The 22602-nt window shown below is 35.2% G+C and overlaps 1 protein-coding gene across 2 annotated transcripts; it reads left to right on the top strand.

The window, feature by feature from the left end:
* The first annotated feature begins 283 nt into the window (after positions 1 to 283).
* calcoco1a (calcium binding and coiled-coil domain 1a) lies at positions 284 to 22044 on the top strand. Of its 2 annotated transcripts, XM_067370950.1 has the most exons (15): positions 284 to 439; positions 5707 to 5859; positions 5946 to 6048; positions 7447 to 7649; positions 10054 to 10266; positions 10457 to 10605; positions 11820 to 11889; positions 11985 to 12140; positions 12969 to 13223; positions 13308 to 13433; positions 14934 to 15029; positions 16461 to 16548; positions 17850 to 18103; positions 19330 to 19421; positions 20055 to 22044. In XM_067370950.1, the coding sequence occupies exons 2-15, from the start codon at positions 5728 to 5730 to the stop codon at positions 20080 to 20082; spliced, it is 1965 nt and encodes a 654-aa protein (XP_067227051.1). In that variant the 5' UTR covers positions 284 to 439; positions 5707 to 5727; the 3' UTR covers positions 20083 to 22044. The 2 variants fall into 2 exon arrangements, with proteins under 2 accessions (XP_067227051.1, XP_067227052.1); XM_067370951.1 differs by lacking the exon at positions 11985 to 12140.
* Positions 22045 to 22602: the final 558 nt, after the last annotated feature.

Raw genomic sequence — 22602 nt, 5'->3', positions numbered from 1 at the left:
TGCGTGTTTAACGAACACGCATCGCATTGGCCAAAAGTTGATTGACATACATATTTAACCAATAGAACGTAAGTCGATGAATCCGATGCGAAACGTGAACCAATCAGAGCTTCAATCGCTGTACCGTTACCATGACGTTTGACTTCTCACATCGACCTTCAAAGCGATCTCATTACAGATGGGGATTTTAGTTTTTTTGAGTGTCTGAGCCATGATTCCGAATCAGTGATAGAACTTCATTCCCCACAATGCAGCAGTACTCTCCAAAGCACCCATGCTTCTGTTTTTGTTATTGTTGTGAGATGTTCGTGGCACAGCTCATCTCGGCGAATGTGTCAGTGTAAATTACACTTGTCATCAGTCTCATGCATGTTTTCTCCTATATGACCGAACATCGTTTCTCAAGAGGACATTGTTCCGATTATCTAAGCTAAATTGGGTGAGTTTTGCTATACGACGTTTGCGTTTTTTTCCACAAAGGAAAAAATAAAAAAACTGCTGCATGTTCAGTAGCACGCAGCTAAAGACAAAGCATGCCATGTTTATAACATCCAGTCTCATTTAAGGCAGTCCTGTGGAATTTGTATTGACAATAACAGTGTTATAAGGCTGTCATTGTTTTATTTTTCAACTGCTGTAACAAAGTGTCAGATCTGCTTATGCATTGTTTTTCTTCTTGTTGCCACGCTGTACGGAGTAACTTGAGATTGTTTCTAACTTTGGGCCTCGCTTGCAGTAGCCATCCACGATTGTTTGCAATGCATTTATTTCGTATATTAGCAATTAATATGCTGCAACAATCAGGTGTCACGTGCCAGCCAGGTGATATTAAAAGTAAATTGAATTATATTTTGTTTTTTATCTAGTTTTTTTTGTTTTTTCAACTCATTTGACCATCTGTTTTATTTTAAACGAGTCATATAATGAATAATCAAATTATCCTTGATCATTTTAGATAAAAGAGCCTGATACTGAGCACTGCAAGTTTCTGACATCAGACAGATGATGTCAGAAAACGTCCTTGGGTCTGTTCATGGAGAGTCTAAATATGGAGTTTGTAGTTTATTATGAGGTGCTAATGATGGGCCCACCTGTCATTACTTGTAATCTATACAGTTCACACAGACAGTCACAGCATTTGTGGCACCAGACAGCCTGTCACAAATGCTCTCTAAGAGCTTATGTGTGTCCGGGTAAGAGAGTCGGCACTCATCATTAGTCATCCTCAGGAACTCGGCATCTAGTTTAACATAAACAGACAGTACCTCTTCAATTGCGCAACACATTCACCTCTCCCCTACTGTCCTCAGTAAGCCTCAATAATAATGTCCATACAATTTTCTCTGGACTAATTAAAGCCTGTTTAAAATTCCTTTTGAAGTTTTGTATATTTGTGAATGTGGACAAAGATAAGGCATACATATAGATAGATAGAGATAACTACACATATAGATAGCATATTCAAGATAAAAGAATTACTATATTGCCTTTTATCTCAGCTGCACTTCTTCAAGACATGATAAGTAACATGTCTATGAACTTTTACTTAACATCAGGATTTTAGGATAAAATTTATCTAGAATATATTGTATTTTTGGTAACACTTTACAACAATTTTCTTTAGTTAACTAATATTAACTACATTAGTTAACATGAACTAATAATTAACTGCTCTTCTACAGCATTTATTAAAGGATTAGTTCACTTTCAAATAAACTTTTCCTGATAATTTACTCACCCTCATGTCATACAAGATGTTCATGTCTTTCTTTCTTCAGTCGAAAAGAAATTAAGGTTTGTGATGAAAACATTCAAGGATTATTCTCCTTATAGTGGACTTCAATGGCCTCCAGACGGTTGAAGATCAAAATTACAGTTTCACTGCAGCTTCAAAGGGCTTTAAACAATACCAGACAAGGAATAAGGGTTTTATTTAGCGAAACGATCATCATTTTCGGAAAAAAAAAAATACAACTGTATATGCTTTATAAACACAAATTATCGCCTTGCACGTGCTTGCGCTTTCCGTTTTCCATATTCTCCAAAACGCTTACGCTGTATGTCCTACGCCTTCCCCATTCTACTTACGTAACGAACGCGGCACCAGTTTCGTTTTTTTCTGTAAGTTGAATAGGGAAGCGTAGGCGTAAGCATTTTGGAGAATGTGGAAAGCGGAAACGCGTGCAAGCCGATAATGTGTTTATAAAGCATATACAGTTGTATTTTTTTTTAGAAAATGACCGATCTTTTCGCTAGATAAGACCCTTATTCCTCGTCTGGTATCGTTTAAACAGTTGTATTGTTAACATTAGTTAATGAACTAACATGAACAAACAATGAACTGTATTTTCATTAACTAACGTTAACAAATACAGTAACAAATGTATTGCTCATGGTTAGTTCATGTTAGTTAATACATTAACTAATGTTAACCTTATTGTAAAGTTTTACCGTATTATGTCTAAGTTATTATTATGTACTACATTTTTCATCATTTTTATCAACTTTGTTGCAGTTCATTTTATTTTGCATAAATCTCTCAAAAAATGATGCCATAAAACAACATGCATAATATGGAAGTAAATTAATGCCAAATGTTTTTGAAATAAAAAGCTTGTTGAATTGCTCTAACTGAAAACAAATATGCACTACATTAGCTGTACTTGCATTTAGATGCACTGTATTTTTAAGGCTTGCATTTTTATGGGATGAAATTCAACATGGTCGTATATTTAAGCTGTGAATATTTCAATTAAAAATATTTCACACACATTTTCATTATTAAAAATTCAATCATTCATATTCACATTTCAAATTTCACTTCCAAGATATTTATTCTGTTTAAAAATACAACCTATAAAATTCAACTATCAATTTTCAGTCCATTTTATTTCGCTTTACAAATTCGCTTCCACAAATTCAGTGGTTCAAATTCGGCAGAAAATTCAACATTTCACATCCGGGAACTGCAGGAAGAGCAGTAGAGTGCCGATGCATCATCTCTATCTGCTGTTGGTCTTCTTCACCAGCAGGTGCCGCTAGCGGCTGTTTAGGAAGACCAAAGCAACGCTAGTAAATCATCATTCATTCATAAAAACGGATCTACAGAATTAGAGCAAGCATAAGTGAATATGTGATGATTATCAGGGCCAGTATAAATGCAGAAAAGCTGATAAAGACACAAAAGCTGCATTTATGTTTAATTCAGTGTATTTACGCTTACTTTCCCAGTGTAGCTACAGCTTTCTGTACAGTGAACAAGATAACGTTATTGCCCGATGCTGGTGTACAGATCAAACGTTAAATCTGAGATAGACATATATTTCTCTCTGTTGTTTAGTTTCCTTAACTTTATATCGCGGCGCTGTGTTGTAATACTAGGGCTTCCCTCATCCGTCATAGGATTGCCCTGCCATCAGGACATATAAACTCTTAACACAGCTTAATGGACTCGTACAGTGATATAAAAGACCAAACTCGCACCTCATTTGTGATGTAGGTTAGACTATATAGGCTCCAAGAAAGCAGATACTGGCATAAAGTTGATTTGACGCTGAACGTTTGATTATGATACTCGCAAATTTAGGGACCGTCTCTAAAGTTACGACATTCTGTATTCACGTTTCTACCTTCTACCAAACTCTTGTAGACACACATGCACATATACATATTCAAACACACCTCACTCAAAGTACATGCATATATATATATATACTATTTATTTATTTATTTATTTTACACGTTCATCACACTATTTTTTTTTACTTTGTTCATTTTTTATTTTACCTGATCATAGATTATCCTGCTTATACAAATTTTAAATAAAATTTAGAAATAAAATTAACTAAGTAGAACTAATTGTGTGATGAATGTGTAAAAAAAAGAAAAAGTATATGTGCATGTACTTTGAGTTGAGTGTGTTTGAATATGTGTGTGTGTGTGTGTGTGTGTGTGTGTGTGTGTGTGTGTGTGTGTGTGTGTGAGAGAGAGAGAGAGAGAGAGAGAGAGAGAGAGAAGGGTGCATCACTCTTCGACCTGGCACCTATAGATGAACACTTCACAGGTAGTTTTGGTGACTAAATCATTCTCATCATATGCTATTGAGCTTTAAGTTATGGCATTTTTTTGTATAATCCAATACAGTAGTGAAATACATAGCAATCTTTACATATTACTTGACAGTTTATTTGGAAACACTTTACAGTAAGGTTCATAATGTATTAACTAATGTGAACTATCCATGAGCAACACATTTGTTGTTGTATTTGTTAATCTTTGTTAACATTAATAAAAATACAGCAGTTCATTGTTCATGTTACTTCACTGTGCATTAACTAAAGTTGACAAATACAACTCTTGGGTTTAGTAATGTATTATTAAATGCTGGAATTAACAAAGATTAGTAAGTGCTGTAGAAGTGCAGTTCATTGTTCGTTCATATCAACTATTTAATATAAAGTGTTACCTTTTATTATAATAAACATCAAAAATCTAAAAGGTTTGCATTATACCTGACAGCTAGATGAACAATTTACAGTTGGTTTTGTGACTAAGTCATTCTCTTTAAATGTAATTGAAGGTAGAAACGTGAATACAGAATGTCGTAACTTTAGAGACGGTCCCTAAATTTGCGAGTATCATAATCAAACGTTCAGCGTCAAATCAACTTTATGCCAGTATCTGCTTTCTTGGAGCCTATATAGTCTAACCTACATCACAAATGAGGTGCGAGTTTGGTCTTTTATATCACTGTACGAGTCCATTAAGCTGTGTTAAGAGTTTATATGTCCTGATGGCAGGGCAATCCTATGACGGATGAGGGAAGCCCTAGTATTACAACACAGCGCCGCGATATAAAGTTAAGGGAACTAAACAACAGAGAGAAATATATGTCTACCTCAGATTTAACGTTTGCTATGTACACCAGCATCGGGCAATAACGTTATCTTGTTCACTGGAGAGAAAGCTGTAGCTACACTGGGAAAGTAAGCGTAAATACACTGAATTAAACATAAATGCAGTTTTTGTGTCTTTATCAGCGTTTCTGCATTTATACTGGCCCTGATAATCATCACATATTCACTTATGCTTGCTCTAATTCTGTAAATCCGTTTTTATGAATGAATGATGACTTACTAGCGTTGCTTTGGTCTTCCTAAACAGCCGCTAGCGGCACCTGCTGGTGAAGCAGACTAACAGCAGATAGAGATGATGCATCGGCACTCTACTGCTCTTCCTGCAGTTCCCGGATGTGAAATGTTGAATTTTCTGCCGAATTTGAACCACTGAATTTGTGGAAGCGAATTTGTAAAGCGAAATAAAATGGACTGAAAATTGCTAGTCGAATTTTATAGGTTGTATTTTTAAACAGAATGAATATTTTGGAAGTGAAATTTGAAAGGTGAATATGAATTATTGAATTTTTAATAATGAAAATGTGTGTGAAATATTTTTAATTGAAATATTCACAGCTTAAATATACGATTGTGTTGAATTTCATCCCATAAAAATGCAAGCCTTAAAAATACAGTGCATCTAAATGCAAGCACAGCTAATGTAATGCATATTTTTTTTCAAATAGTGCAATTCAACAAGCTTTTTATTTCAAAAACATTTGGCATTATCTTACTTCCATAGCATAATAACTGTTGGTCCTAAAATAATTTAAGACTAAATATGGACATTTTAATTTTAATAACTACCCAGGTGCATCACTATTCTGTTGCCATGGAGAAGACATTGGGGGTGGAGTTTCGCAATGTCGGAAATTGCTACTTCCCTCAGAGCAGAGTGGACTGCCACTATACCATCAACTCGCAGCACACATGGGCCAGTAATGACTGGATTGGTCTATTTAAAGTAAGAGAGAGCCATCTCCAGGACTTTTCAGCACTGACGTGGCTCTTTTGCTTAATTAAAGTTGATCTGTTTTCTTTTACCCTCAGGTTGGCTGGTCATCAATCAAGGACTACCATACGTTTGTGTGGGCAGTAGCACCATCTAGCTACAAGGAGGGGACCTCTGTGAACTGCTGCGTTAATTTCCAAGGTCTCTGACGCATTGATTTTGGTGTCTTGAAAGTCAGCTGATGGTCTCAATACAGTATGAATAAAGAATAGCGTGCTTTAGAGACATTTAAAGAAGCTAATTACAGTTTCGTGCATTGATTCACCCAACTGCTGGGCTCATTCACTGAGATGCATTCAGTACATTAGCAAATGTTTGTCCTCAGATGATCTGTGAAAGAGATAAAATACCACAAGGAATCCGCCTGCAGTTAATTATTAGTAGGGATGGGCAGGATGCACCCAAATTACCCTAGATTGACTTGCTTCTCTACAATTTGTTTTTTTATAAATAATGAAGCTAAAATGCATGTTTTGGAATTTTTTAAAAAGAATTCATTTAAAAATGCAGTTTATTTTAAAAGGCTTTACCATGCTGTGTTATAGCATTCTTTAAATGACAGCCATTAAATTGTCTGTTGTGTGTGAACGCCCCCTGTCTAGTGGGCCCTAATTATTCAGAGCTTCCTTATAACCAAGAAGTCGACTAATCTTTGAGACAATCCAATGACAAGCCTATTTCTGAAAAGCACATCCCTAGTAATTAAACTGCAAGGCGTGGGCGCTATATATCACTCTTTTAAAGTAACATGCAATACCGTGTAGAAGTTTGGGATCGATAGGATTTTTAAAAAAAGCTTTAAAAGTCTCTTATGTTAAAAAGGCTGCATTTATTCAATCAAAAATAAAGTTAAACCAATAATATTGTGAAATATTCTTACAATTTAAAATGAATGTATCTATTTTAATATATTTAAAAATGTTACTTCTGTGATGCAAAGCTGAATTTTCAGCATCATTACTTCAGTGTCACATGGTTCTTTAGAAATAATTCTATTATGTTGGTGCTCAAGTATCATTACTTATCATAATCAATGTTGAAAGCAGCTTATTTATTGTGAAAACCGTGATACATTTTTTTTCCAGGACTCTCTACTACTTTCAAAAGAACATTTTAAATGTCTATACTGTCACTTTTGATCTATTTAACGTGTCCTTGCTGAATAAATTATTAATTTCTGACCCCAGAACTAAACAGCAGTGTTAGACCTAGTTTTTGCAAGTGTGCGTGTCTGTGAAAGTGTCATCTGGGCTGAGAGTTGCACAGTGCAGAATGGCAGCATTGTAATTTGTGGTGAGTACTGGTGATGGAGACAGAGTGCGTTTAGGACCTCAGAGAGAAACCAGATGAGGTCATCAGCAGTGATTGTGTAGGAAATCTTCAAACTTCAATCACTATGAATAACCAGACAGGAAATACTGTATTCAAGTACACTTTGCCTATATTCAAAACCAGAGCCCACACGACAATTGTTTTGTTTAAAGTTTTGTTGGCCTGTATTTGGCCTTTCACAGCTTCCTTTTTCTGTCCCCTCTTCAGCTTCCTACCTACCAGGGCCTAGTGCTCAGCAGTACCAGTTTGTGTATGTGGATGGAAGGGGAGAGGTTTGTTCTCGCAGCACTGCCTTTACCTTCTCAGCCCCAAAGCCCATGGAAGAGCTGGTGACTCTGGAGGAGGAGAGTCAAGGAGAGGAAGTGGGCGAGAACATGTTGCTGGTCATCCCCAGAGCCCAGCTACTGCAGGTCAGATTAAACATACTCAAAGAATATGTTAAGACTGTAATACAGTCCATCAATTCACAAATGATAAAGTACTTGAAGTGATTTCAATGTACAAAAGAAAAAGAAAAAAGGCAAAGAGCCACCTGACAAGAAGCAGAGTGCATTAAAATGGTTTAATGCACAGCTATCTGTGGATTATCCCACATATACCATGGTCAAATGCCAACATTGACAAGTTAAAGTTGTTATTGATGTTTGCAGCACAATATCTGACCAGAAATGTAAAAATGATGGTTAATTTTGTCAGTTATGGCTCATTAGATCTAGCCCACTTTAAATCAGACACGGAGATAAAGCAGTTCGGTAAGATTACATTTATGGATGAATGAATTATAGCATTTATTTGAATTAATTATCGAGAGAGATGCATGTGTGAATTACCTGCGTCTGTACAGCATCCTTTTAAAGCTGTGCATTTCAAAAACTTCGGTGTTACCCCCTCGTTTCTGAGAAATGACTCAGCGGTGAGGCTGATTTTATCAATAAAAGTCACAGGGCAGCGTTGATAGCATGTACGTGCTTAAATGAAAGTAGCGTGTTAATAAAGAATGGCGATTAAACTGACTGGAATTACCTGTGCATTAAACCATTTTAATGCACACCTTCTAGCCAATCAGATAAATGTATAGTAACTATATAAATATAGTAGTCAACATTTGAAGTGGATCAAAACCTTCTTTTTAGGACAACTTAGCTCTTAGGACAACTTTGATGAACTATTTTGATCCACTTCAAATGTTGACTACTGTAGTTCAATTAAACTATATACAGTATGATCATATATTAGAAGTAAAAATGTAAAATACATAAAGTACAAGAGTGTGATTGTCAGCATGAAGCCTTAATAATAATAGTTTTGAAGTTTTAATCACTAAAAACTTTTTTTAATTAAAGGCACAATATCGAAGATTTATGGATTGAAATGTCCAAAAACCACTAGAACAGTGTTTATACATTTTGTTGACTTGTTTACTTACATTATCCCAAATGTTTCCAAGAAAGTTTAAATCCAGAGAAATAAGCCTTTTTAACCATGTGTCTCACCTATTAATGATTGTTACCCTCGATTTCCAGTTTTATTTTGTAGAAACCATGGAAACACCAAAGACAATTTAATATATTATGTGTTTTAATAGACAGGTGAGCAACTGTTTGGATACATTCATTGACAGAAAACTAATCATTGTTATATAGCTCAACACAGTAAGTCTTATTGTTTTAATCTCCTTTTCTTGATTTACTGCGAGTACCATGTTTTACTATACCCAATATCGATCTAGCTTACTGCAGTGTGCAACAAGAGTCTCATAGCAGCCACCGAGTGAACGCACAGAGTAGCACTATAACAACTTTCAACACACAAATGTATCTAATATAGGGATGTGCAACGATTAATCGCGATTAATCTTTTGCAAAATAAAAGTCTGTGTTTACATAATATATATGTGTGTTCTGTGTATAATAATTATGTATATATAAATACACACACATACATGTATAAATTTAAGAAATATATGCATGTGTAAATAAATATATATATTTATATATATTTTATATTACATATAAATGTAAATATTTTATATATAAATCTAACATTTTTCTTAAATATATACATGTATGTGTCTGTATATATACACATCATTTTTATACACAGAACACACACATATATTACGTAAACACAGACTTTTATTTTGCAAACGATTAATCGCGATTAATACATTTAATACATTAGCTCATCCATGAACATGATTTCTGCCCGAGTCCAGTCAGATTCTTTTCCCCTGGCTGTGAAGTGAAGACAACAACTCCCAAGATTCTGTGAAATCAAGGCGTCATCAAGCTACGCCTTTCTTTTGAATAAGTGATATCTAGTGGTGAAAAACTACATATTGTGCCTTTAATGCACCATTTCTCTGTATTTTTGATTAACTTCCAGGTTATAATTGATTTCATTCATTTTTTTTCTAGCAATTTAGAAGACTGCAGGCCTCAGACAGAGTCTCCTTTTAACATTTCCACAATGTGTGGGTTTGTTGTGTGATTTGAGAATCACATGAATAGCTTTAGAGCTTTCCAACCAAGTCAGTAATGCTGTTTTTTTTACCGATATAGCATATGTGAGGAAGACATAAACTTCAGAAACTTAATTACATTAAATTATTTATTATATCATTTATTTGATTTACTTGGTCTATATATATATATATATATATATATATATTATATATATATATATATATATATAAATAAAAAATTGTTTGAAACTTTTTAAATCGATTGACAGACCTAATTTAAAACTAGGCTTTCTTCATTTGTATTTTTGTTTATTAATATCTGTATCTTTCTGTGTCGTTCTTCCCAACAGAGACGTCTGCAGGAGTGTTTGAAGGAGCGTGCTGAGCTGCTTCAGGCTCTGGAAGCAGCTGACCAGAATGTGGAGCGGGAGAAAGGCAGGAGAGAAAGAGACAGAAGCTCCTGGGAGCAGAGCCGCAAGGAGCTGGAAAGGAAGATTGGCGAGCTGAAGGAGGAAGTGAGCGAATATATCGAGAAAGTAGAGGAAATGAAGGAGAAGCAGAAGGTAGTGTAAACACTCATTCCATCAGCCTGTGTGGTTAGCCCTGGGTCATGGTTTTGTGTATATTTTGTCTTTAATGTGTTTACTGTGGTGTATATGTTCACACACACTGGCGGAAAGCTAACTGCTAAATGATTTTTAGTGTTACAGTTTAGTTTAAACACCTCACTACCATCACACCTCTCTCTTTTAGGAAGCTGAGGATTTAGGTAAGGGCCTGACAGAGGAGAAAGAAGCCCTACTAGCTCAAAAAGAAGCTAACGAGCAGCGAATCAGAGAGCTAGAGGAGGACATTAAAGTACTGACCCAGAGAGGCCTGGAGAGAGAGACTGACCTAGAAAGGTGAGAGGCTTTGTGTTTCCTAGTCTTTAAATTACTTTTGTTATAAATGTGTATGGCTGGGTATTGATTCAGATTCGATTCGACTCCAATTAATTTGGATGCATTATATAGTTACAGTTATAATGAACATTTTGCTTTACATATGAAAGAAATTAACTCTATTGATGCTGTAAATTATGCAAGGCAGAGGTTCAGACTAATTCAAATTGGTAACCTGTGTTTTTGAGGAGGTATTCATTAAAAGAATCAGCCTATAAGAGACTAATTTAAGAAATCAGGCTACACTGGTCACAGTCATGATGTATGTTTTTGATCAATGATGCATTGAACTTTCGTGTAAAAAAAACAACAACAAAAAAAAAAAACGATTGTTTCAGGCAATATAGTTTTGGATGGCCGAAATCATTGACTGATACAGTTTGCGCTTCTCTGATGGCGCGTTTTGACTGTATCCGTGTATATTTCATGCAAAAAAACATGGATAAGCTAAACAGGTAAACATGTCAGCAGTGTAGATGCACCAACTATCATGCTAGAGTAGCAATATGTAAACAACACCCTGAATAGCACACCGAGTTCAATGACCCAGTTATCTATTTAATTACCAAAACTTTATTTTCAGTTTTGGTTTTTGCCTAAAGTTTATCAAAACGAAAATAAGTTTTCATTTCAATGCATCACTATTTTTGATTCCCTAAAAATAACCCATAAGAGCTAATAAGAGTTATTTGTTTCTGATTCAGACTACATTGATTGTGTTTATTTACAACTAATGTGTCTCCAGTGAACACTTCTGGTCCGATTTCATCAAGATTTTCTCAAATTTCATAACTAAACACTGAAAATCATTCCAGAGGACTAAAGTCTGCACACAAACAGAATACTATATAATTGTCACTGCATGTTGATAGCTTGAGCATTGAATTGAATGTTGATGTTTTAAGCTGTACTGTACTAAAATTATTGTTTAATCAGTGTGTGTTATATAAGTAAGTAGTCCTCCTGTGTTCTCTGGAACATGTCAGGACAAAATTGTTTCATATATTAAGGACATATGCATCTTTGACTACCTCAAAATGTCATCAAAGTGATTGAATTATGTACAAGACACATTGGACCCCTTCTAGAGCTCAGTTTAGTGCTGTGAACAGGGTCACACTGTCTTTAAGTGTCACGTGGTTTCATTGGTTCTCCTGTGTGCTGTTTCTGCATAGGATGAGAGAACGGGGCAAGAAAGCAGCAGCTCAAAAGAAGGAAGATGAGGATGAACACAAGAACCTGAAGGTTTCTCAGCTAACACTTGTACACCCTTGTACACAAATAAGCATTAACACAAGTACATGGTCATTATTGTGCCATTGTTTTGTGTATTATACTAGTTAAAGATGGAACAGACAGAAAAAGAGCTGCACAGTCTTTCATCAGAGTTTCAGAGTCTGAGAAGCTCACTGGCCCAGAGAGATACACATGCTCTACAGCTCCGAGACACCATCACAACCCTCACACACAAACTCAACAGCGCTCACAGGAAGGAGGTAACACTCCAGCAGTTTTCACACCCCAGCTTTCAATTAGGGGGCTTACACAGGGCGTATTGTCTCAGAATAGATATTTCACACCATTTATCCATGAAGTTCGTGTTATTTATAAGGGGGTCAAGGTTTGGCTGGTTAGCATGGTCCAGACAGCCCCTGCTGGTAGATGTTGTAAATACACCATAAAGGGGCAGAAAGCATGTCTTTCTACTTTGATGGCCATTCTGCTCAACATATAAATATATTATAGTGTACACTACTGTTCAAAAGTCTGGGCATGGCAAGTTTTTTTTTTCTTTTCCATCACATGATCAATCAGAAATCATTCTGATATGCTGAATTGCTCAAGAAACATTTCTTATCATCAATCTTGAAAACAGTTTTGCTGCTTAATATTTTTGTGGAAACCATTATAAATTTTTCAGGATTCTTTGATTAATGGACTGTTCAGAAGAAAAGCATTTATTTGAAATAATTTGAAATTTTTCTAACAATGTAGTCTTTACTGTCACTTTTGATCAATTTAAAGCAAACTTGCTGAATAAAAACATCAATTTCTTTAAAAAAAAAAAAAAAATTACTTGCCCCAAACTTTTACACGTTTGCATTTTGCAAGTGTTTTGATTTTTATTTATTTTTATTAAATAAACTGTTTTTAACTTCCCATATTCTTCTAGTTGGTCAGTCAGCATATGATGCTGAGAACTGATGTGACACATTTGAACCATGTCTATATAGTCCAGCAATTAAAAAAAAATAAAACAGATTACTGTCAACGTCAACGTCTTTTTAGCATGACACGATTACATCTGTGTCATTGTTGATCAGGCAGCCAATGAAGTAGCATTGAGTGAACTCCGGAGCGTTCAAGAGCGTCTGAACGTGAGTGAACGCTGTGTGGAGACTCTGAGAGGGGAGCTGAGAGACATGGTCGCTCAGAGGGACACCACACACGCCGAGCTCCATCAGGCACGTCTGCAGGCCGCACAGCTCACACTTCAGCTGGCAGATGCAAGCCTGGCTCTGAGAGAGGGCAGAGCCAACTGGGCAAAGGAAAGAGAGACCCTGCAGCAGAATGCTGAGGTACGTGCAGCAAAAATTATTTTTTTAAAACACAAAGGCAACTTTGAGACTGTTGTTCATTGAAGTGACTGCATGAACTGACAGATGGACAAAGTGCGTCTGGAACGCCTAAATGATGAGATCCAGCAGAAGGAGGAGATGTTGCAAGAGGCGAGGATGGAGAGAGAAAAAGCAGTAGTGGAGCTGGGACGAGAGAAAGACTGCAATCGGGTAAATAGAAAAAATATAGAAATTATATATATATATATATATATATATATATATATATATATATATATATATATATATATATATATATATATATAACTGTGTATAATTGTATATATATATATATACACACACATACATACATACACTACCGTTCAAAAGTTTGGGATCGGTAAGATTTTTAATGTTTTTAAAAGAAGTTTTGTCTGCTCACCAAGATTGCATTTATTTAATTAAAAATACAGTAAAAACAGTAATATTGTAAAATATTATAACAATTTAAAATAACTGTTTTCTATTGGAATATATTTTAAAATGTAATTTATTCTTGTGATGGCAAAGCTGAATTTTCAGCATCGTTACTCCAGTCTTCAGTGTCACATGATCCTTCAGAAATCATTTTAAATGTGATGATTTGCTGCTCAAGAAACATTTATTATTATTATTATCAATGTTAAAAACAGTTGTATACTTTTTTCAGGATTCCTTGATGAATAGAAAGTTCAAAAGAACAGCATTTATCTGAAATACAAAGCTTCTGTAGCATTATACACTACCGTTCAAAAGTTTGGGGTCAGTAAGAATTTTTATTTTTATTTTTTTGAGAAGAATTTAAAGAAATTAATATTTTTTTTCCAGCAAGGATGCATTAAATCAATCAAAGGTGACAGTAAAGACATTTAAAATGTAACAAAAGATTATATTTCAAATAAACGCTGTTCGTTTGAACTTTCTATTCATCAAAGAATCCTGAAAAAAAATATTGTACACAAATATTTTGTACAATTGTAAACAATAAATGTTTCTTGAGCAGCAAATCAGCATATTAGAATGATTTCTGAAGGATCATGTGACACTGAAGTAATTATACTGAAAATTCAGCTTTGATCACTGGAATAAATTACTTTGTAAAATATATCCAAATAGAAAACACTTATTTTAAATTGTAATAATATTTCACAATATTACATTTTTTTTTTATTTTTAATTAAATAAATGCAGCCTTGGTGAGCAGACGAAACTTCTTTTAAAGACATTAAAAATCCTACCGATCCCAAACTTTTGAACGGTAGTGTATGTATATAATATATATATATATATATATACACACACACACACACACATATATACACACACACACACAGTATAATATATTTTAAAATTAAATTTAATTAACATATTACTTTAAAATAACAGCATGTAGCCTTATCTCAACTGTCTAAAGTAAACAGTTTCAATTTTTTCAAGTAAGCAATTGGTTTTCTTGTCAATATTTTTAGATCCATTTGTTTAACAGTGTTAACAGCACCTTTAAAGGAGTTAACATGGTCAATATCACATATTTGTTTACATTTAATTAGTGACCTAGAATGACCTATGCCATTTACATATTTATATAATGTAAATTAAGGTATAAATTACATTTGCTATGTAATGTAAATCTAAATATTTAGAGACATGTACTTAATAGTACTTTTGTGAAAGTTGTGTTTGTGTTTTCAGGTTCAGCTAAGCGAGACTCGCCGTGAGCTGCAGGAGCTGAAGGCCAGTCTCAGAGTGGCTCAGAAAGAGAAGGAGCAACTGCAGACAGAAATACAGGCAAGATCTTTGGCACAAAACTCACCGGTGCAATCACATTCTTATCAAAGCCATCTTAAAAGTCTGGTTCTGACAGGTCATCCAACAAGTTACAATGTTTGCTCGGTTTCAGCAAAGTTTTCTTCAGTTTCTTGGTAAACAACCATCTTAGTCACCTGAGCCTGAAGGCATAGCAGAAACATGCTGTTGTACCAGTCCTAACCACCAGATGCAACCTGTCTCTCAAGAGTATGTTTTGCTCTCTGTGTCTGACAGCGCTGGGCTCCTGGTTTAAAGCAATTTTCCACATTGTAAATACACTTACATTGGAAACCGAGCAGGGGAGTGGGCAGATGGATTTAAACACAGAAATCTGAAGCTTGTATTTTTAGTAGTCTTTGCATGAATTCTTAAGTACATAAATCTTACTTGAGCCATAAACTAGGTGGAAGAACATCTGGTTAGTATGTTACATATGTAATGGCTATGAATGGAGTTTGCAGAATATCAACATAGGCGTGTGGTCATGCATATGCAGTTATGTGGCATCCTTTAATGGTATCCCTGTGCGGGTACCAAGTGAAAGTAACTTTAATTTTAACATTTTTAACATCATGATTAGCTAAAAATTTAAAGTTAAAATTTGAATAAAACTTTGCAGGGTTGATAAGTGATTCTGTCACAAGAGTTACATATGTAATGTTGTTATGTTTATACTTTAACATAAATTTGTATATCTTGAATGTTTATTCACTTTGCTCCATGTTTTCCGACTGGCCACCCACTGCATTACCGAAAATGCATTTTTCGTTCTGTTAAGGTGATGACACACGGAGAGCGATGATGCTTGGGCACTTTCCAATTGAGAATGTGTAACAAATTTCTATCTGGAAATTTGTTTCCCATTCTCAATAGAAAAGTGCCCAAGCATCATCGCTCAGCGACATTGCCTGGCAACATTCCTCAAAAAGTTGCTCTGTGTGTCATCACTTTTATGGCCATTACGCAACAAGCTGACATCAAAGAAATAGCAGCAATGAAAGACGACTGTGTTGTCGCCTTGTGTCTCCCCTTATTAGACTGAAAATTACCCAGAATATTTAAGATATGTTTTTAAACATACAATGGTAAGATTTAAGGTAGGGTTTAAACAAAAAGGTGACCAGTTTATTATTATTTATTCCAGTACTTACACTAATTTTCTCTATAGCTGTTCTGAAAGAAGAAAAGGGAAACTGCAAATGTATGTAACAATGAATTAAAAAACACAACATTGCAAATACAAATCTACTACGTACACTTAAGATGAAGGCACCAAGTTTTTACTGAAATCTGACCTATAACACCCCTAATTCAGGGACAGGATGACGGACCGTATGGTATTTAAACATAACAGTGTGACATTATTTCATTCTATACAATGTGATGTTTGTTAACTGTGTGTGTGTGCAGGAAGTGATGGAGTACAGCCGTCAGCTGGAGAGAAGGCTGGAGGTGCTGAGCGATTCTAAATGGAGTGAGACGGCCCTGCTGCAGAGCAGTGAGTCACTGTGCTTTCTTTAATTCTGTACAAACATCACTACACAACGACACTATTGTGAGTCTGTCTCCTTTCTTTATTGCCCTCTCACAACAATACCACAGAACTCCAGGCGGCAGACAGCCACATCATAAAATGCCACACACCACTGCACAACACTGTGTTATACGGCCCTGCACAATGACAAGTCTTCACCACCATACAACACAGCACACCAACCCCATCTCCCGGAAGCACACAACTCTGCCATACTACACAACATCATAATGTAACACTGCTTTATTTTAGACCCGTTAACTTTTACCTCAGACCGCTCACACCTGACATATTGTGCGGAAAAATTTAACATTTTCCCACAGTGGCAAATGGCAGTTTCTAGTTGTAAAGTTGAACAGGTTTTTGGCCAGTATAACCTTCAAAGTTGTTCAGACTTTATGCTGATAATGAAAAGTCTGACAACAGCATTAAACAACAGTTCTAGTTATGCAGATTAGGAAAATCATTCAAAGCAGTAGGGCTACACAAAAAAATAAAAAACAAGATCTTATAGGTTTATAGTGTCAAAAATATAAGGTTAAGCATTATAACTAATCACATACATGTCTTGCATGAATGCAGTGTCGACTTACATTTTACAGCCCTTGTCATATTGTTTGCTTTCCGTTTTATTAAATCAGATTCACATTTTTAGTAGGGCTGTCAAATAATTAATCGTGTTTAATCGTATACAAAATAAAAGTTTGAGTTTGCCTAATATATGTGGGTGTACTGTGTGTAATAATTATGTATATATAAATGCACACAAATTAATGTATATATTTAAGAGAAATGTTATTTATGTACAAAATATTTTTATTTATATATATAATATAAATTATATAAAAATATAAATAAATACATATACTTGTAAATATTTCTCCAATATATACATGAATGTGTTTGTATTTAATTACACACAGTACACCCACATATATTAGGCAAACTCAAACTTTTATTTTGTATGCGATTAATCGTTTGACAGCCCTAATTTTTAGCTTGTTTTGGATGTGTAGCTGACATGACGAATATGGCATAACGCTGCCCCACAAAAAAAAACAAGTATTTTAATGTCGATTCTACAATATTATTTTTATATTTAATGTAAGTTCTATTATATTCACATAATTATGATATAATCACAGTCAATCATAATATCAACGTTAAAAAAACCTGACAATTACTGCTTGGTTTTTGTTAAATTGGGCAGCCACAGACACTTATTAGGGCACTTGTGAAAGCTCATCTGCCATTCCTGGTTTCAGGTCATACAGAAAGCCCACTGCTGTCTGATTCTGAGGACGAGAACCCTGAGGCCTTGCAGGATGCACACTCTTCTGGGCCTCTGAACCACTACAGTCTGTGCGAGCAGCCCCAGGCTGACCTGCTGCTTCCGGCCACTCCGCCCCCCTCTCCCAGACATCCCTCCAGCATGGACATGGTGGTCATCAGCCAACCTGCACCCCTCTCATCTCCACACCAGCCCAGTGCTCACACACACACTCACAGCTCTGAGTCGGTGAGGGTTTGTCATCATTAAGTTTTTGCAGCACATCCAAATACGTTTTTTTTTTTTTTTTTTTTTTTACGTAAAGAAAAATTTGGTGAAGAATTGGCACACTGCTTGTGCCTCTCTCTTCACATCAAATCTGATATGACCAAATGACAAAAAAAAGCTATAAAATATTTGCTAACAATTTGCATTAAAACTATTCAGAGATGTAAGATGCTGAATTTTTGCTGAATGGTCTGCAAGTTTTTGCATTACATTATGATCAACGTTGAGTTCTCGAAAGGTGCTGAAGTGTATCCATACAATTTATTGTTATTCATTTATTAATTTTTCTGACATTCAAACAATAACGAACTCTCTGACATAGCTTTTCACGGAGTAAAATTTGATTGTATGAATGCTTTAACCCTCATGTTCATTTTGGGAAGTGTCTGTTAGTGAAGTGAAGGATTTCAACACCCTTTATAAAAAGGCATTACTTAAAAATATCAATTACCACAAGCTAGAATCCTCTGAATTGTTAATTTTATTTTGTTTTACTGTATTTTTTATTGTATCTTTCTAAAATGCATTGAAACTTTTACCAAACAATTACAAAATACTCTTTTTAAAAAAAAAAAGAACATAACATTTTTATGATACAGTAGAGGGTTAAAGCTTCAATAATATCTGTATCCACCTTTTTTTTAACATATGACAGGGCACGGCCATTTGCAACCTAAATGCGTCTTGCTTCTGGTGTCATACGCTTACAGTTAAATTTACCTGTACAAAAACAGTCCATTATACTGCTTTATATTGCAAATTGGTACTGGTTTTATTTTTCTATAGCGGCAAATGAATCAGTCTCACACATTAACAGAAAATGCCTTACTTCCATTATTGAAAAATAAGGTGGATGCTCAGGTTTGATTAGGAATCTAAATGGGAAAATCATTTAGAAATTAATGATTTTTACATGAACATAAAATGCTCAATCTCAACCTAGGCTCAGAATAAAATAAAACCTTAGAATACTGCAGAATAATATTTCAAGCTCAAAGTGTTGGACTTCATAGAGATGCATTGAGCCAGATACCAATATTCAGAATGATACCATCTCAGAATGATATTTCAAACTCCGTGTGAAGCCGTTCATAAGAGATACACTATACTGCTGGTTGCGCTTGTTCTTCAGCCTTGTAGTGAATAGGCCCTTTATTCATGCATATGTGACTGCATGTGTTTTACAGGAGGAAGAGTTTGAGGCTGTTTTGTCAGGAGGGCACAGCCCTGGAGAGGAGACAGCTCTTCTCTTGCCTGACAACAGAGACACTACCCTCGGGTACAGCACGCACAAACACACATTCACTGTCTATAAACCCCATCAGTCACACTGTCGTTATCTGTGACCTGCAGACACGGGCTCAGATAGATTTTCACATATACTCTTACACAACCCACGCGAGTAAATATGTCACTGTCGCAAAAAACATTAGGCCCTTCTCTCTCCCGAACGCCTGACTTTATATCTCCCTGTCACAGTCTGTCTCTTTTTCTGTCTTTGCACACTCGCACACGCTAATGCAGGCCTTTATTTATGGTGACAGTCCGAATATGGTGAGGAGATGGAAGTTTTGAATACCACCTCATAAAATTAGTGAGGGAGAAGAGAGTGAGAGAAAGGATAGGGGGAGTTGTGTGAGGGGAGGACAAGAGGACAGATAAGTTGACAGGAAGCTGTAGCAATGATTTACTGAGAGGGTAGTCAGCGCTCACCGGCCAATTTTCAGCATCATTAAAACCCTTTCTACCTCACTTCTCTCCTTCACCCTCTTTCTTTCTCTCCCCAACTCTACACCTCCACCCCCCCTCTGTCTGTTTCCCTCTCTATCCATCTCTTTCACCCTCTGCCATCTATAAACGCTCCGTTTCTTCCCAAACTCACTCTTGTCCTGTTGTGTGTGTCGTCATGCAGAGATCTGGCAGAGAGTCCCCTGTGGTGAGAAGCTGAACTGCAAGAACAGAGGGCCAGTGCAGCGTGGATGGCTTTGCACAAGTGCAACACGTGTTACGAGTTTTGTATTTAGAAGCATTTGCGCTTTACATTATATTGACATGAGTATCTAAATATGCAATTTGCTTTACACTTTATATGCACTTAGAATATGCATAAGCTATTAGACCTCTTCATGTCGCACACAGTTTTATGGTAACTTGCACGGACATGTTATTTTACACATATCAACTGACAAGAAGAAAGTGTCTGTAATGAGCAGATAGAGGGAAAGGTTGTATTTGAGGCAGAGAAAATAATGTGTGTGTTTCTGTGTGTGTTAGGGTTGTTTATTTTGATAAATCTTCATTTTCTTGTGTTTTATTCGAGTTCTGCCATAAGGCTTGTATGGTTATAACAATTATCATTAATCTGCATCAGCAATAACGTAAAGCACAATGCCATCAAGATCTTTTCAGGTTTTAAATGTAAGATTTAGTTTGGGTGCTCTTCATTTTGTGGGTCTTGTGGTAGAAGTATTTTGAAGAAATTATGTTTGAAGAAAGATTGTGCGAAAGTTCACACATAAAATGATTATGTGCAATGGGCTAAACCAGCGACTGATCGTTCAGTTTGGATGTAAGAGTAAGGAGTGGCACTTTTGATTCCTTTCAGGAAGTTTACTGTCATCTTCGTGTAAAATTCATATGCCCAAGATGATCTTTGGAGAAAATCCACTTTAGCATGGAAACTGGGGTTTTATGAACAGTTTAACTAGTTATTTTAATGAATTTAATTCCTATTCTTCATATTAGTTTTTTTCTGCATTGTATCGAAACACTGTTTTACATTAAGGATGAAATTAGTATTTGTATGTCAAATATATTTAGACAGACAGCTTAACTACTCAATGTTCCTCTTCGGGTTGGAGATGTATATTAGAAACTTTTTGCAGTACTGTAAGAAGGTTTTTTTTTATTTTATTTTATTTTAAGGGATGAATTGAACTTTTTTAAATTGTGCCTCACTAAACTGAAGAAATCTCGTGTTTAATTTAATTGAATGTGTGATGGCTTAATGGTGCATCACGTTGATCATGTGGAGAACATTATTTGGCCGTGTTTAAACTTTGCTGGAGCTCATTACCTGAGGAAAAATTCACAATTTCAAGACACCACGATTACATTTTAATTACATTCACAGGGAAAGTATTTTAATGCATATATTAAAAAGTGAAATAATGAAGGGGAATATTAATGAAAAGGTATCATACATTAAATGTTTTTTTCTTTTTAATGTTTGAAACATTTTCCTGTTGAGCTCACTGTACTCACAGAACTTCTGTTTGGTTGATTTGTTCTTGCTGTTTACTGTAGGGTGACATTTAAATAGCTCCTATATGTTATTTGCCTTTTATACAACATGTCATAATCTGTATTGACTTTAAAAGTGATGTAACCATTACACCTCACTGAAACAGGCTTTTGCGATCACTTTGTATTCATCAGTCTACTGTATTTGTATTGTGCACTGGTCACTGTACTCTAGAGCGTCATCTTTAGTGTCAGGATATCTGAGATTGAAAACAGTTCCCATTTTCATGAGATAAACTTCACCTGAAATGTAACCTGAAAGCTCAGTTTGATCACCCAGTAGATGCAAAAACCTTTGAGAGCAAAAAAAAAAAAGATATTCCTGTTAGCCACTATACTACAACCGTAAACTTGTTTATAGCAGGCAATATGTTAAGATTAGTCCTACGTAATGGTTGTCCACTTTCCTGAGTTTCCGTAATGTCTAAGAGACATTGTCTTTAAGAACGCAGGTCAGGGTAATACAATCAAAGAATTGGTTTTATTGTTTGCTTTTTTTTGTGCAGTTATTCCTACTTTCACTTATCTAACTTTGTTTTAGGTTATGCCGTTCTGTTCAGGATGTGGGATGGGTTTCATTAATAAAATAATTAATGTAATGTTTGTTGTGTGTCTCTACGTCGCACTTCACAATAAGGTTAATTCATTAAACATTTGCATTAGGTAACTAACTAAAAATGAGACGATTTTACAGCATTTATTATTGTGGGTTAATATTAATTTATAAAAACACCATTGTTCACTGTTAATTAATGTTTGTTCACTATACATTACCTAATTTATACAAATTGAATTTAGAAAATGTATTAGTATAAGCAGAAAATGACATTAACCTAGTACAGTTTATCTGTACCATTTTTGGAGGTTATTAGAGATTTTTTTTTCAAAATCTGTATTGGTCAATATTCAGCTCATGCTCATTTCCCTAATTTTTACATTTAGATTACCTTTGCTGTCATCTAATGCTCACTTAAAGTTAATTTTTAAAAACTGATTTAATAACACTTAGAATAAGAACTGAATATTAATTTTTCATACATTATAGTGCTGCGATGCTGAAATTTGCTTGTAGCATAGTTGATTTAAGCAAAACAGTATAAAACTTTAATATTGACCAGTTATCAGTTATCAGCCATATGAAAATTATTATTGGCTTA

The sequence above is a fragment of the Chanodichthys erythropterus genome, chromosome 20 (assembly GCF_024489055.1).
Source record: "Chanodichthys erythropterus isolate Z2021 chromosome 20, ASM2448905v1, whole genome shotgun sequence".
Taxonomy (NCBI): Eukaryota; Metazoa; Chordata; class Actinopteri; order Cypriniformes; family Xenocyprididae; genus Chanodichthys; species Chanodichthys erythropterus.
The sequence above is the reverse complement of the archived record's forward strand: the minus strand, read 5'-3'. Positions and strand labels throughout refer to the sequence as shown.

Excerpts from the sequence above, each read along its gene's own strand:
- calcoco1a (XM_067370950.1), top strand. The coding sequence starts at position 5,728 with ATGGAGAAGACATTGGGGGTGGAGTTTCGCAATGTCGGAAATTGCTAC. Across the intron at positions 10,267-10,456 it reads AAATGAAGGAGAAGCAGAAG|GAAGCTGAGGATTTAGGTAA; the intron begins GTAGTGTAAACA and ends TCTCTCTTTTAG. Across the intron at positions 10,606-11,819 it reads AGAGAGACTGACCTAGAAAG|GATGAGAGAACGGGGCAAGA; the intron begins GTGAGAGGCTTT and ends GTTTCTGCATAG.